The sequence below is a fragment of the Rhinopithecus bieti genome, unplaced genomic scaffold, assembly GCF_001698545.2.
Source record: "Rhinopithecus bieti isolate Rb0 unplaced genomic scaffold, ASM169854v2 scaffold_52849, whole genome shotgun sequence".
Taxonomy (NCBI): Eukaryota; Metazoa; Chordata; class Mammalia; order Primates; family Cercopithecidae; genus Rhinopithecus; species Rhinopithecus bieti.
Genome location: NW_016820685.1, coordinates 156,420 through 169,571, shown reverse-complemented (window position 1 = coordinate 169,571; position 13,152 = coordinate 156,420). Strand labels below are relative to the sequence as shown.

Sequence of the window (13,152 nt, the reverse complement as noted above, 5' to 3'; positions counted from 1 at the left end):
AAAATAATAAAAATAAAATAAAATAAAATAAAATAAAATGAATTCTCTTCCAGCTTGGTCCCTGAATGACTCACATGAGCAGGGCCCCTTCCCCTATAGGTCAAACAGCATTAAGGAGAAATCAACTTTTGTTGTGACAAACCATTGAAATTTTAGGATTGTATTGCTACAACACAATCTGATCATAACATCTCAAAGACAGCCATGAACTCTGCTGTATGGATTCACAATAAATCCACACTATAGATAGGGTTTTTCAATAAAAATTCTCTATTCCACAATCCTATCATCATCCCTTACAGCCGCTGCTTTAAATTTTTTTTTCACTTTCCAACTTCTCAAACATTACCTTCACCTTTAAGTCTCAGAAGATAAGAGGTTTCCTTTGAATAAAAAGTCCATCAGTACTCAACTTCCTCTAACATTTCTCCATCTCATAACTTACCTTCACACATTTCCTTCATTCACTTCAAAGAAAATGTCCATACCATTTCCTAAGGTTAACATTTCCATATGTACTTCTAAATTTATGCTTTCTCAAAGCTAAACATATAAAAATTATCTTTGCTCTTGTTTTTAAAATTTATGTCTCTACAATGGTTCTTTCTATTTCATCATTCTCCATTCCCCTTAAGACACACACTGAACCATCTGAACCATCAAACTTTTTCAGGGAAGCTTTTTTGTTCTATTTTCTCATTATAAGGGGTTAAGCTTGGGCATGGTGGCTCACTCCTGTAATCCCAGCACTTTGGGAGGCCAAGGCGGGCAGATTACCTGAGGTTGGGAGTTCAAGACCAGCCTGACCAACATGGAGAAACCCCGTCTCTACTAAAAGTACAAAATTAGTTGGGCATGGTGGTGCATGCCCGTAATCCCAGCTACTCAAGAGGCTGAGGCAGGAGAACCGCTTGAACCCAGGAGGCGGAGGTTGCAGTGAGTCAAGATCACGCCATTGCACTCCACTCTGGGCAACAAGAGTGAAACTCTGTCTCAAAAAAAAAAAAAAACAAAAAAAAAACAAAGGCAGGGGAGGGGGGTGGTTAAGAAATAATTAAGTAATATGGCGCTTATTGAAACTGAAACTGTTCTTTCAAAGATCAGCAATGACTTCCCAGAACTGAAAAAATAAAACATGACATATGATTCTGTGAAATATCATGCAGTAGTTAGGAGCAAAAAACTAAATACATATTCAGCAACATGCATAGATTTTAAGAAGTAGAGTACTGAGTGGTATAGTAAAGAGTTAACTTTGCTGGACCATCCCTTCCATCTAATATCCCTTCCAAAGGTGGAAAAGTCTGAATAAAAATCAATGACAAAGAATAAACATAAAATTTTAAAAAATAATGACAAATGGAAAGGAGAAACAGTAAAAGACGAAAAAAAAAAAATGAAACAATGAGTAACGTAATGTAAGAAGGAAAATTCAGTATTAACATTGGTGCCTAAGCTGGGCGCTGTGGCTCATGCCTGTAATCTCAGTACTTTGGGAGGCTGAGGTAGGCAGATCACGAGCTCAGGAGTTCAAGACCAGCCTGTGCAACATAATGAAACCTCGTCTCTACAAAAAATACAAAAATTAGCCAGGCATGGTGGTGCACACCTGTAGTCCCAGCTATTAGCAGGCTGAAGTAGGAGAATCCCTTGAGCCCGGGAGGCAGAGGTTGCAGTGAGCTGAGATCACACCACGGCATTCCAGCCTGGGGACAGCCAGACCATGTCTCCAAAAAAAAAAAAAGGCAGTGATGCCTCAAGAAAGGCTGAAGGCCAAGAGATGACATTGTCTCTTAGCTCAGTTATAACAGATGCCTGGAAGGGTGAAGCAATAGGTTTGCCAAGACCACTCCTCCTCTTGAAACCTGACTAGGTTAAATGGGAGCCTGTAAGCTTCGAAGAATGACACTGCTCTGGGAGACATTTTGCCATACAATATGATGATGAACCAGACCAACTGTTGTTTTTTTTTTTTTGAGACAGAGTCTTGCTCTGTAGCCCAGGCTAGAGTGCAGTGGCGCTATCTTGGCTCACTGCAAGCTCTGCCTCCCAGGTTCTTACCATTCTCCTGCCTCAGCCTCCCAAGTAGCTGGGACTGTAGGCGCCCACCACCACGTCTGGCTAATTTTTTGTATTTTTAGTAGAGATGGGGTTTCACCGTGTTAGCCAGGATGGTCTCGATCTCCTGACCTCGTGACGCGCACGCCTTGGCCTCCCAAAGTGCTGGGATTACAGGCGTGAGCCACCATGCCCAGTCCCAGACCAACTGTTAATGACTAAGTGGGATTCTAGTAATGTGCTAGAATCTATCAACTCTTACTTTTCAGGTTACATCTACTACCATACTGTGATATGGTGTAACACTAGTATTGTTGATCCAACTACCTTATCTACATAAATCTTATAATACTGATATTGATGATCAAATGTACTGGGAGATTGAGTTAAAGCTTCCTGAGGATGTAATGCTGATAGAAAAATCACTGGCCCATGATGAGTTATTTGAATAATTAAGAAAAAGGAAAGTCACTGGCCCTACAGAATCATGGTCTGGAACCTAAGAAGAAAAAAAAAAATCACTGGACTGACAAAAAGCTGGATTTTGTTGACTATCAGTTTCTATGGTATACAGTTCTGTACAAGTTTATCATAAGGTAAAATCTGCAGATCAAGGAGAGAAATAAGAAATCAAAGTAGTACAAAAGTACAAAAGGTACGACATGGTTTTATAGGAAAAGTTAGTTGTTTCTTCAAACCTGTTTCTACTCCACACTGGCCCCAAATGCTAGGTATATTCATACTGATATTATTTCTCCATCTGTGATATAAATCCTATGCTAAATGTAGATGCTCACACAAATATGATCATTTTGGTGTAAGAGAGTCTTGGTCAAGGAGTGGCCTGTGCAGTAAAGGACTGACCTTGCCAAAGGAAAAGTTTGGCCCTTATCTAGCTCCAGAGAGGTAAACTCTAAGCACTCAGAATATCCTGCTTCATAATAGTGTTTTGTTTACCTGGGGCCTTCACCTATGCCAGACATACTATGCTAACAATGTGGTATATGGTGGGGGCCTTGGACCACAAGATATTCTTGACCTCTGGAGGTGCTGGAATAAAGTTAGCCACACAGGTGGTAAGCCATGCTTACGTAAACCCTAATCCCCAATGAAAACCCTGGACACAAAGGTTTCGGTAAACTTATCTGGTTGGCCATACTGAACGTGTGCTGCCATATATCACTGTTGGGAGAAGTAAGTGCTGTCTGCATGATTCCACTGGGAAAGAGAATTGAAGCTCAAGCCTGGAACTCTCCTAGACCCTACCCTATGCACCTCTTCCCATTGGTTTTTTGAATCTGTATCATTTTGCTGTAATAAACGGTAACTGTGAGTATAATGTTTTGCTGAATTCTGTTGAGTCCTTCTGATGAATTATGGAAATTGAGAGCGTTCTTGGAGACCTCCTGAAACTACCTAAGTGAAAGCAGTAATAAACAAATTTCCACAAAAATTTCTAGGACGAACACTTTTTTTTTTTTTGAGACAGTCTTACTCTGTCACCCAGGCTGGAATGCAGTGGCATGATCTTGGCTCACTGCAACCTCCCTCACAGGTTCGAGCTATTCTCCTGCCTCAGTCACCCTAGTGGCTGGGACTACAGGCATGCACTACCACGCCCAGCTAATTTTTGTACTTTGAGAAGAGATGAGGTTTCACCGTGTTAGCCAGGCTGGTCTCGAACTCCTGATTTCAGGAGCCCGCCTGCCTCGGCCTCCCAAAGCGCTAGGATTACAGGTGTGAGCAATTGCGTCCAGGTGGACAAATACATTTATATCCAAGAACATGTATTAAAAAGTAGCTGTTGACATATAGAGGTGGGGTAGTAGGATGGGACAAGGTATAATCTTATACAGAAATCACTAGAATAAATTATCCACCATATAAATTTATGTTCCAGCAGATATGTAAATCAATATCTTAGTTATAAATAAGAGATGTTTGTCTTCTCCATTATAGTTATATTTTCTGTAAATCTAAAACTGTTCTAAAATAAAAGGTTTCTTTTAAAAAAATTCTAGTTACTTAAGAGTTACCATATATTCTATATATCCTGCTATACTCTAAGTTCCACATAAACTGAAGTCATGAATACTGTTGATCATTAGTGCCTCGTACAGTATTCATAAACATTAGGCAAACATATGACCAAATATTCATTATTTTTAATCTAAAAGCCTGACTTAATTACTTAATCTTCTTTTGGTTTGTTTAAAGTACTTGCCACTCTATAATGTAAGGTATTAATTATGAGTATATGCTATCAAAATCTAAAGTGGTAAAACAAAACTATGACAAAGTTGTTTTTAAAAAACTTGAAGTAAAATAATTTGCTGTAGAATATAAAAAAATTTCAAGTTATATTATCAAGTCTCACATTAAGACACTATCTCTCCATATCCTAATACATGTTTGAAGTAAAAGGAAACAAAATTCAAGAAAAGATGCAAATGTTAAGTTAAATATTATAAAAGAAACTCACCTGACAAATTTTTTCCCAGATCTCATCACAGCCAGCTTTTTCCTGAAAACTCAGAGCCAAATCATAGTTCTCTGCTTCTGACCAAACAATTAATGTATCCTGTTTAAAAATAAATATTTCTATATCATCACACTAGAAAAGAGATATTTACAAAGTATAAATAAAAATCAAGAGGACTGAAAACACAGCAATGACAAATGCCCCGAGAAGAGTAATTAATGTATATTCGATTGGCATTATTAGTAATATATTGGCAATAAAATAGCTTTGGTACTAAAAATGACATTGAGCAATTTTCTAAAACAAAAAATATTATAATAGGTTAGTAGGCTCTGACTCATGTCACCCAAATAATATTTATAAAAAGGCTAGCCATTCTTGGTTAAAACTGTAACAAAGACATTCCAACCATCTACTTTCTGTTGCTTCCAGAAAATCAGCTGTCCCATTCACTAACCACCTATGTATTTATCCTTCCCTTTGAGCTGGTTAAAAGTAAGCTAACTAATATCTGAAAATAGGTTAAGGCTTAACTCTATTTTTGCCATTTTTTTTTTTTTAATCTGGAAAAGACTTCAGGATCTTAAGAAATGCAACACCATGGTGAAACAAAGCTATTTGCTCTTATTTACAAGTGCTACCAACAGCACCCAGTTCAGTACTTTAGGGTATAGAAAAATTAGCCTAAGGTTTAGGTAACCAGTCTCCTAGAATGTCTTCGATTACATGCCTACCAAAGGGTTAGTTACGCTTTTAGGAAAAGGTTGTCAACCCTTGTATTAGAAACTAAAGTTTGGATTTAAAATAAAGCATACACCACACACACACACACACACACACACACACACACACACACACACACACAAATCATGTGTGTGTGTGTGTCATGACTCACTGCAGCCTTGACCTCCTAGGCCCCAGCAATCCTCCCACCTCAGCCTCCCGAGTAGCTGGGACTACAGGTGCACACACCACGCCACACTAATTTTTTGTAGAAACAGGGTTTCACCATTTTGCCCAGGTTGGTCTGGAACTCCAACTCCTGGGCTCAAGCGATCCATCTGCCTCGACCTCCCAAAGTGCTGGGATTACAGGTGTGAGCCACTGCACCCAGCCTACACACACATTTTTAAACACTAAAAACACTATGCAATACTCAAATGAACAATCTTTAAAGGATATATAATAATGAAAGTTTAATATGGCTAAAACTTTGATTTTCAAACAAATACAAATTGAGTTTATACTCTACCAAAAATATAATCTACAAAACACCTTATATGTAATAATTTGTTCATTTAACTAGTACTTATAAATATTACGACCTGACATGAATACAAACTAAAAATCATCTTCAAAGACAAAGTTTTGAAAATGGGAACATTTCAGTACTTTTGGCTTTAAACAGTAAATGAAAATATTATTTAATTAATCCAGGCCTCAGATTAATACTTCTTATTTTCTGTGTCATCAGGCAAAAATACCTAGAAATCGGTGTTCTACCTTCTTCCTGGCTATGCTGTTTGGGAGAAGCTTGCTACCAGAGTTAATCTAAAATTCTCTCAAGTCACTCCTTTGTTTAAAATCCTTCAGTTTCGGCCAGGCGTGGAGGCTCACACCTGTAATCCCAACACTTTGGGAGGCCAAGGCAGGCGGATCACGGGGTCAAGAGATCAAGACCATCCTGGTTAACATGATGAAACCCCGTCTCTACTAAAAATACAAAAATTAGCTGGGCGTGCTGGTGTGCGCCTGTAGTCCCAGGTACTTGGGAGGCTAAGGCAGGAGAATCGCTTGAACCCGGGAGGCAGAGGTTGCAGTGAGCCGAGACTGTGCCATTGCACTCCAGCCTGGCGACAGTGCAAGACTCTGTCTCAAAAAAAAAAGAAAAAAAAAAATCCTTCGATTTCTCTCATCATCCACAAAAGTTTTCAAACCTTTTAAAAAAAAACCAGAACCCCTTTTAAAAAAAAACCAGAACCAAAATTTACTAAGAACCTCCTTATATAAAAAAGATATAAACAGAGCTACTCTGGTCAGCGCTGGTTAAAATACCAGGGTACCCACTCAGGCTCCCTACATTCCCCAGTCATCTTCTTAGAGCCTTCCTCAAAATAGCTTCACGAACAGTGATCTCCAGAACATTTTTGACTGCAGTTTAATTTGCTTATATATTATATACAAGAATATATTAGTATATTAATGCATTATAAAACACATGCTGAAATAGAAAAGGCTTATAAGAACATAAGCAAAATTTTTAAATGTTTGAACTGTAATGGCTCCATATCATTAGTTGGTATTAAAACTCAATACACACTTAAGGCATAGGATACCCAAACATAACAGTGGATATAAATCCATATTTAAAATTATCCTTTGGTAGAATGCAATGGCTCAAGTCTGTAATCTTAGCATTTTGGGAGGCTAAGGCAAGTGGATCACTTGAGGCCAGGAGTTTGAGACCAGCCTGGGCAATGCAGTGAGACTCCCATATCTAATTAAAAAAAAAAATTACCGGTCAGGCACGGTGGCTCACATCTGTAATCCCAGCACTTTGGGAGGCCGAGGCGGGTGGATCACCTGAGGTCAGGAGTTTGAGACCAGCTTGGCCAACATGGTTGAAACCCCATCTCTACTAAAAATACAAAAATTAGCTGGGTGTGGTGGCAGGCACCTGTAATCCCAACTACTCGGGAGGCTGAGGCAGGAGAATCACTTGAACCCAGGACGTGGAGATTTCAGTGAGCCAAGATTGCACCATTGCACTCCAGCCTGGGGGACAAGAGCGAGACTTTGTCTCAGAAAAAAAAAAAAATCTTTTTAATAACTGAACTTTCTGAGAGGGGTAGCTTCTTGTCAGATCTATTACATCATTGTTTTTGCTTTGTCGCATGGCTGATAGTTAAGCAGTAAATGTTAATTTAACCATTATGTAGTTCATTTGTACTTATATCATTATCAACCCCTTTTAAGGCACCTATCCATTTTGTTTGAGTTAGGACAGTTTAAATTACAAAATATTTGCAGTTATCTCCACATATAGGCTACAGTAATTCACAAAAGGTGGGTATGAGAATATAGGAATAAATAAACTGTTTCTCATACTACACTCTCACAATACAAATCACTGCTGTCACCTTCATCACCAAGAAGTGTGGGGATTTCTCCCCACCAATATCAATCAGTTCTATGCTAGACACCAGCTGGGTATTCTCCAATTCACCTTTGACACTGTTTACCTGGAGACACCGTCAGATACCACAGTTGAGGGCTCAGCCCTACAAGACTGCCCCTACTTCTAACGCCAACTGCAAGACTGGGTTGTTTTACCTATGCTTCCAACCAAATGGCTATAAATCAGGCTTCCCATGACCCCCTCCTTGGATTTGATTACTTTGCTATCACAAAACGCAGGGAAACAGTTGTATTTACCAGTTTATTATAATATAAAGGATATTTTAAAGGATACAAATGAAGATAGGTATAGAGCAAGGTATGGGGTAAGAGGCTCAAAGGTTACATTACCTCCCTGGGGACATCATCCTCCAGGAACTTCCACTTAGTTATCTGGGAGCTCTCCAAACCCAGTCCTACTGGGCTTTTATGGAGGCTTCATTAAACAGGTATGATTAAGTAAATCACTGGCCACTGGTGATTAATAAGCCCTCAGCCCCTCTCCCCTTCTGGAGGTTGGGGGATGGGGTTCAAAGTCACAATTTTCTAATCATGCCTTGGTCTTTCTGGTGTCTAGATCTATAGACAGTAATATCTAGTCAGGTCAATGGATATGACTAATGGAATGAAATCCAAAACCCTTTATCCAGCCATCCAATGCCTTTCCCATTTTGGCTACAATCAATGTTCTGAGAGAAGGTCCAGGTAAACACTGAAATCTGAATTAAGGTAACTGAGCACCTTTTCATCATCACTTTCTTTTGCTCTTCTTTTTTTTGATACAGTGTCTCACTCTGATGCCCAAGTTGGAGTGCAGTGGTATAATCTTGGCTCACTGCAACCTCCACCTTTGGGTTCAAGGGATTCTCCTGCCTCAGCCTCCAGAGTAGCTGGGATTACAGGTGTGTGCCCCCACACCCGGATAATTTTTGTGTTTTTAGTAGAGACAGGCTTTCACCATGTTGGCCAGGCTGGTCTTGAAACCCCAACCTCAGGTGATCTGCTGGCCCTGGGCTCCCAAAGTGCTGGGATTACAGGTGGGAGCCACTGCACCCAGCCCCTCATTCTAAACTTCAACTTAAATTATTTTCTCTGATCTCGTCAACATACCAGAAACTAAATGGGGTTTATATTTAGAGTTATTTTCCAATGCTAAGGACTGACCTTGGGAAACAGTCAATGGTTACGGATCTTCCTTCTTCCTGATTACCAATAACTGATCCATCGCACGTCCTGTAAATTCTACCTTCAATATGTATCACAAAATCCATTCATCTCTGTCCATCTCTATCACTTCAATCCAATCCAACATTATCTTTTGCTTGGACTATGCAGCAATCTCCCAATGACTTTCTGACTTACTGCTTCTCTTCAATTCCACAGATTGATACCAAGTATTCTGGATCATGCCATCACTTTGCATAAACTCTTCAAAAGCTTACTTTAAAAATCCCAATGGCCAGGAGTGGTGGCTCATGCCTGTAATCCCAGCACTTTGGGAGGCCAAGGCAGGCAGATCACCTGAGGTCGGGAGTTCAAGACCAGCCTGACCAACATGGAGAAACCCCGTTTCTACTAAAAATACAAAATTAGCTAGGCGTGGTGGTGCATGTCTGTAATCCTAGCTACTAAGGAGGATGAGGCAGGAGAATCGCTTGAACCTGGGAGGTGGAGGTTACAGTGAGCCGAGATTGCGCCACTGCACTCCAGCCTGGGCAACAAAAGTGAAACTCTATCTCAAAAATAAATAAATAAATAAATAAAAACAAAAATCCCAGCTTGGCTGGATGTGGAGGCTCACGCCTGTAATCCCAGCACTTTGGGAGGCCAAGGAGGGAGAACTGTTTGAGTGCAGGAGTTCAAGACCAGCCTGGGCATCATAGTGAGACCTCATCTCTACTAAAAATTAAAAAAATTAGCCAGGCATGGTGGTATGTGCCTGCAGTCTCAGCTACTCAGAAGGCTGAAGTGGGAGGATCGCACCTAGGAGGTCAAGGCTGCAGTGAGACACGATCATGTCACTGTGCTCTTGGCTGGGAGACAGTCTCATCTAAAAATCATCGCCCTGCCTCAAAAAAACTCCAAACGAAAGATAGTGACCAGCCAGAAGCAGCATTCAATGAGGTATTTCTGGATGAATGAATAAATGTGGTCAGATCAACACGACTCAGTCTTGAGCTCTGTTCTTTTCTCAATTTATAGCTAGTACCTCAAAGGAGGTTACCTTGCAGCTAAAAATTCATAATTAATCTGATTTTTTTTTTTTTTAAGGCTGGAGTGCAGTTGGCTATTCACAGGTGTGATTATCACGAACTACTGCCTCAAACTCCTGGTCTCAAGCGATCCTCCTGCCTCAGCCCCAAAAAGCTGGGACCACTACTGGCACGCCAGGCCTTTTATGATTTTTAAATTACAATCTCCTGCTGGAAAGTCTTACCCTATCTCTATTCCCAGATGTTACTTTTGAGACCTTTTCATGGGCTGGGTGTGGCCCAGCACTTTGGAAGGCCAAGGTGGGTGGGCTGCTTTAGCTCAGCAGTTCAAGACCAGCCTGAGCAACACGGCAAAATCCCATAACTACAAAAAATTAGCCAGGCATCGTGTGCACACCTGCAGTCCTAGCTACTCAGGAGGCTGAGGTGGGAGCCTGAGCCCAGAAGTCAAGGCCATGATCCATGATCATGAAGCCATGAGCCATGATCGCGCCACTGCACTCCAGCCTTGGCAACAAAGCAAGACTATGTCTCAAAAAAAATAAAAATAAAATAAAAAACTCTTTCCATTTATTTTACTATATTTATTATAAGCCCAGATGGAAAAAAAAAAAAAAGCAACGCACAAAACAGTACATAGTATGCTACCATTTATACCAATAAAAGGGAAAAAATACATACAATTGTATGCATATTTGCTTACATATGCATATCTCCAGCAAGATATATAAGAAACTGGTGATGTGAGTGGCCCCTAGCGAGGGAAACTGTATGGACAGAATCTGGCGTGGGAAAGAGACTTCAATAAATACCTTTTGAATTTTTAACTGGGCTATTACATATTAAAAAAAAATTTTTTTTAATAAGCCTCAAACCAAAAGATTAATGTAAACCTGCTTAACTTCCCACTTTCTGGAAAGAACCATCATTTTCCTGGCCAGACTCAAAAACACTACCAGTGACCTTTGATTCCTTGTCTTTCATATTTAATCATTTACCAAATTTTCCAGCACTTTCTTGAAAATATACTGGAGCTCTGTTCCTTGACGTCCATTTACCATGGTGGAATAGACTTTCATTTTTTGTATCTGAATTACTGTAAAAGGTTTTGCTACTCAAAGATCTTCTGCTCCACCCTATCCCTCCTCCCCAATGTATTATTCATAACATTGCCATACTCTTTTCTTTAAACACAGTATCACTTTAGGCCCCTACTCAAGAACCTGTAATACCCGCTTCTGAACCTGTGTATTATCACATTTGGGATTAAGAGGGGGAAAAAAAGAAACCACTGCTACAAATAGGTTTAATACCTTTTGTAGCAGGTATATTTCCTTCCCTATCACAGTTCCTTCCACTACCACCAGGAATGAAGTTTTCCTTAATGATTCCAGCTTACATTAACCTCTTCCTTAATTTTCTATTGCTCTAAGTCTGTGGAATACAAGTTTACTTTTTATATTTTGTGTCAGCACATACCTGCTGTATAATCTCAGTCAAGAATCTTACCCTTTCTGGACCTTTGTTGCCTCATGTGTGAAATGCTTTCATGGGCTTTCAGTGAAGACTGTGGTAAAACACTTATCAGCTATCTTACTATCATTCTGTATCTGTTTCACCTGTTACATCCTGCCTCCAAATAAAACTGCAATGAGGATTTTCCTAAACCCAGTTAATACACAATTGTGTTAAATAGGTATACATTCATATGACTTTTTTTTTTTTTTTGAGACAGTCTTGCTCTATCACCCAGGCTGAAGTGCGGTAGCACAATCACAGCTCGCTGCAGCACTGCCCTCCTGGGCTCAAGCAATTCTCCCACCTCACCTTCCCAAGTAGCTGGGTCTACAGGTGTGTGTCACCATGCCCAGCTAATTTATTTCTATATTTTTTGTAGCGAGAGTCTCAGTATGTTGCTCAGGCTGGTCTTGACCTCCTGGACTGAAGTGATCTTCCTGCCTCAGCCTCCCAAAGTGTTGAGATTACAAGTGTTGAGCCACTGTGCCTAGTATGACTCGTTTTTATTATTTTTTTAAGATATGTTGCCCAGCCTGGGGTGCAATGGCCATGCACAGGCACAATCATAGCATACTACAGCCTCAAACTCCTGGCCTTAAGTCATCCTCCAGCCTCAGCCTCCCAAGTAGCTGGGACCACAAGCACATGCCACCATACCTGGCTTTGACTCTGCTTTTGATTCAGTCAGTATCAGTGGGACTGATGTTAAGTAACTTAAAATTTCTGTCACACCTATCAGGTATCTTATTTCATTTGTATCATATAATGATTCTCTTCTCTTTCCAACATGTTTAAATGCTTAAGTTTATTGAGTAAGTACATCTTCTTCCATTAACTACTTCAGTATTGTGCACGGTAAGGAAGAAAGTGATGTAAATCAATAACGACTTTTCAATATCCAGTCATATGACATTCAGCTTGACTCATTCTAACTCCTTTTAAGCTCACAATTCGGTACTTCATTTTTGAAAGAAAAGATGTATCTTGAGCACACAATTTAGTAGTTGGCTCATTTTAAAACTGTAATGTTATAAGAAGAATGTTAAACATCTCCTCTGAATTTACTCAATTTTTTTTTTTTTTTTTTTTTTGAGACAGGGCCTGGCTTTGTCTTTCTGACTGGAGTGTAGTGGTACAATCATGGCTTACTACAGTCTTGACCTCCCAAGCTCAGATGATCCTCCCGTCTCAGTTCCCAAAGTAGCTGGCACTATAGCTGCACACCACCACACCTGGACAATTTTTTAATTTTTTTTTTTTTGTAGAGATGGGGTCTTGCTATGTTGTGCAGGCTGTTCCCAAAATCCTGAGCTCAAGGGATCCTCCTGCCTTGGCCTCCCAAAGTGCAGGGACTGCAGGTGTGAGCCACCACGCCTGGCATAGTCAACATATTTTAATACAGCAAAATGGCCTATAACCATCTCATTCACTTACTCATTAAGTTTTTAATAAAAAACCCACTAATGGAAACAAAAAAATTTTTTTAACCCATTACTACAGTCCCAGCTATTGGAAAAGCTGAGGTCAGAGGATCATTTGAGTCTAGGAGTTCAAGCTCAGCCTGGGCATCATAGCAAGATCCCATCTCTGAAAACAAATTTAAAAAAAAATTTTAACTCCACTAATGAACAACAGACTTCATGTAAAAATTGGAAATTAGTAACTTGCTTTCTTTTTTTTTTTTTTTCTTTGAGGCAGAGTCTC

The 13,152-nt window shown here is 39.9% G+C and overlaps 1 protein-coding gene across 1 annotated transcript in view; it reads right to left on the bottom strand.

Moving 5' to 3' along the window:
* Window positions 1–13,152, bottom strand: part of PPP4R3B (protein phosphatase 4 regulatory subunit 3B) — a 72,783-nt gene that overhangs the window by 54,250 nt on the left and 5,381 nt on the right. The window contains exon 3 of the mRNA XM_017859889.1: window positions 4,541–4,639. Coding sequence (XP_017715378.1) covers window positions 4,541–4,639 — 99 coding nt within the window. The remainder of the gene's footprint in view (window positions 1–4,540; window positions 4,640–13,152) is intronic.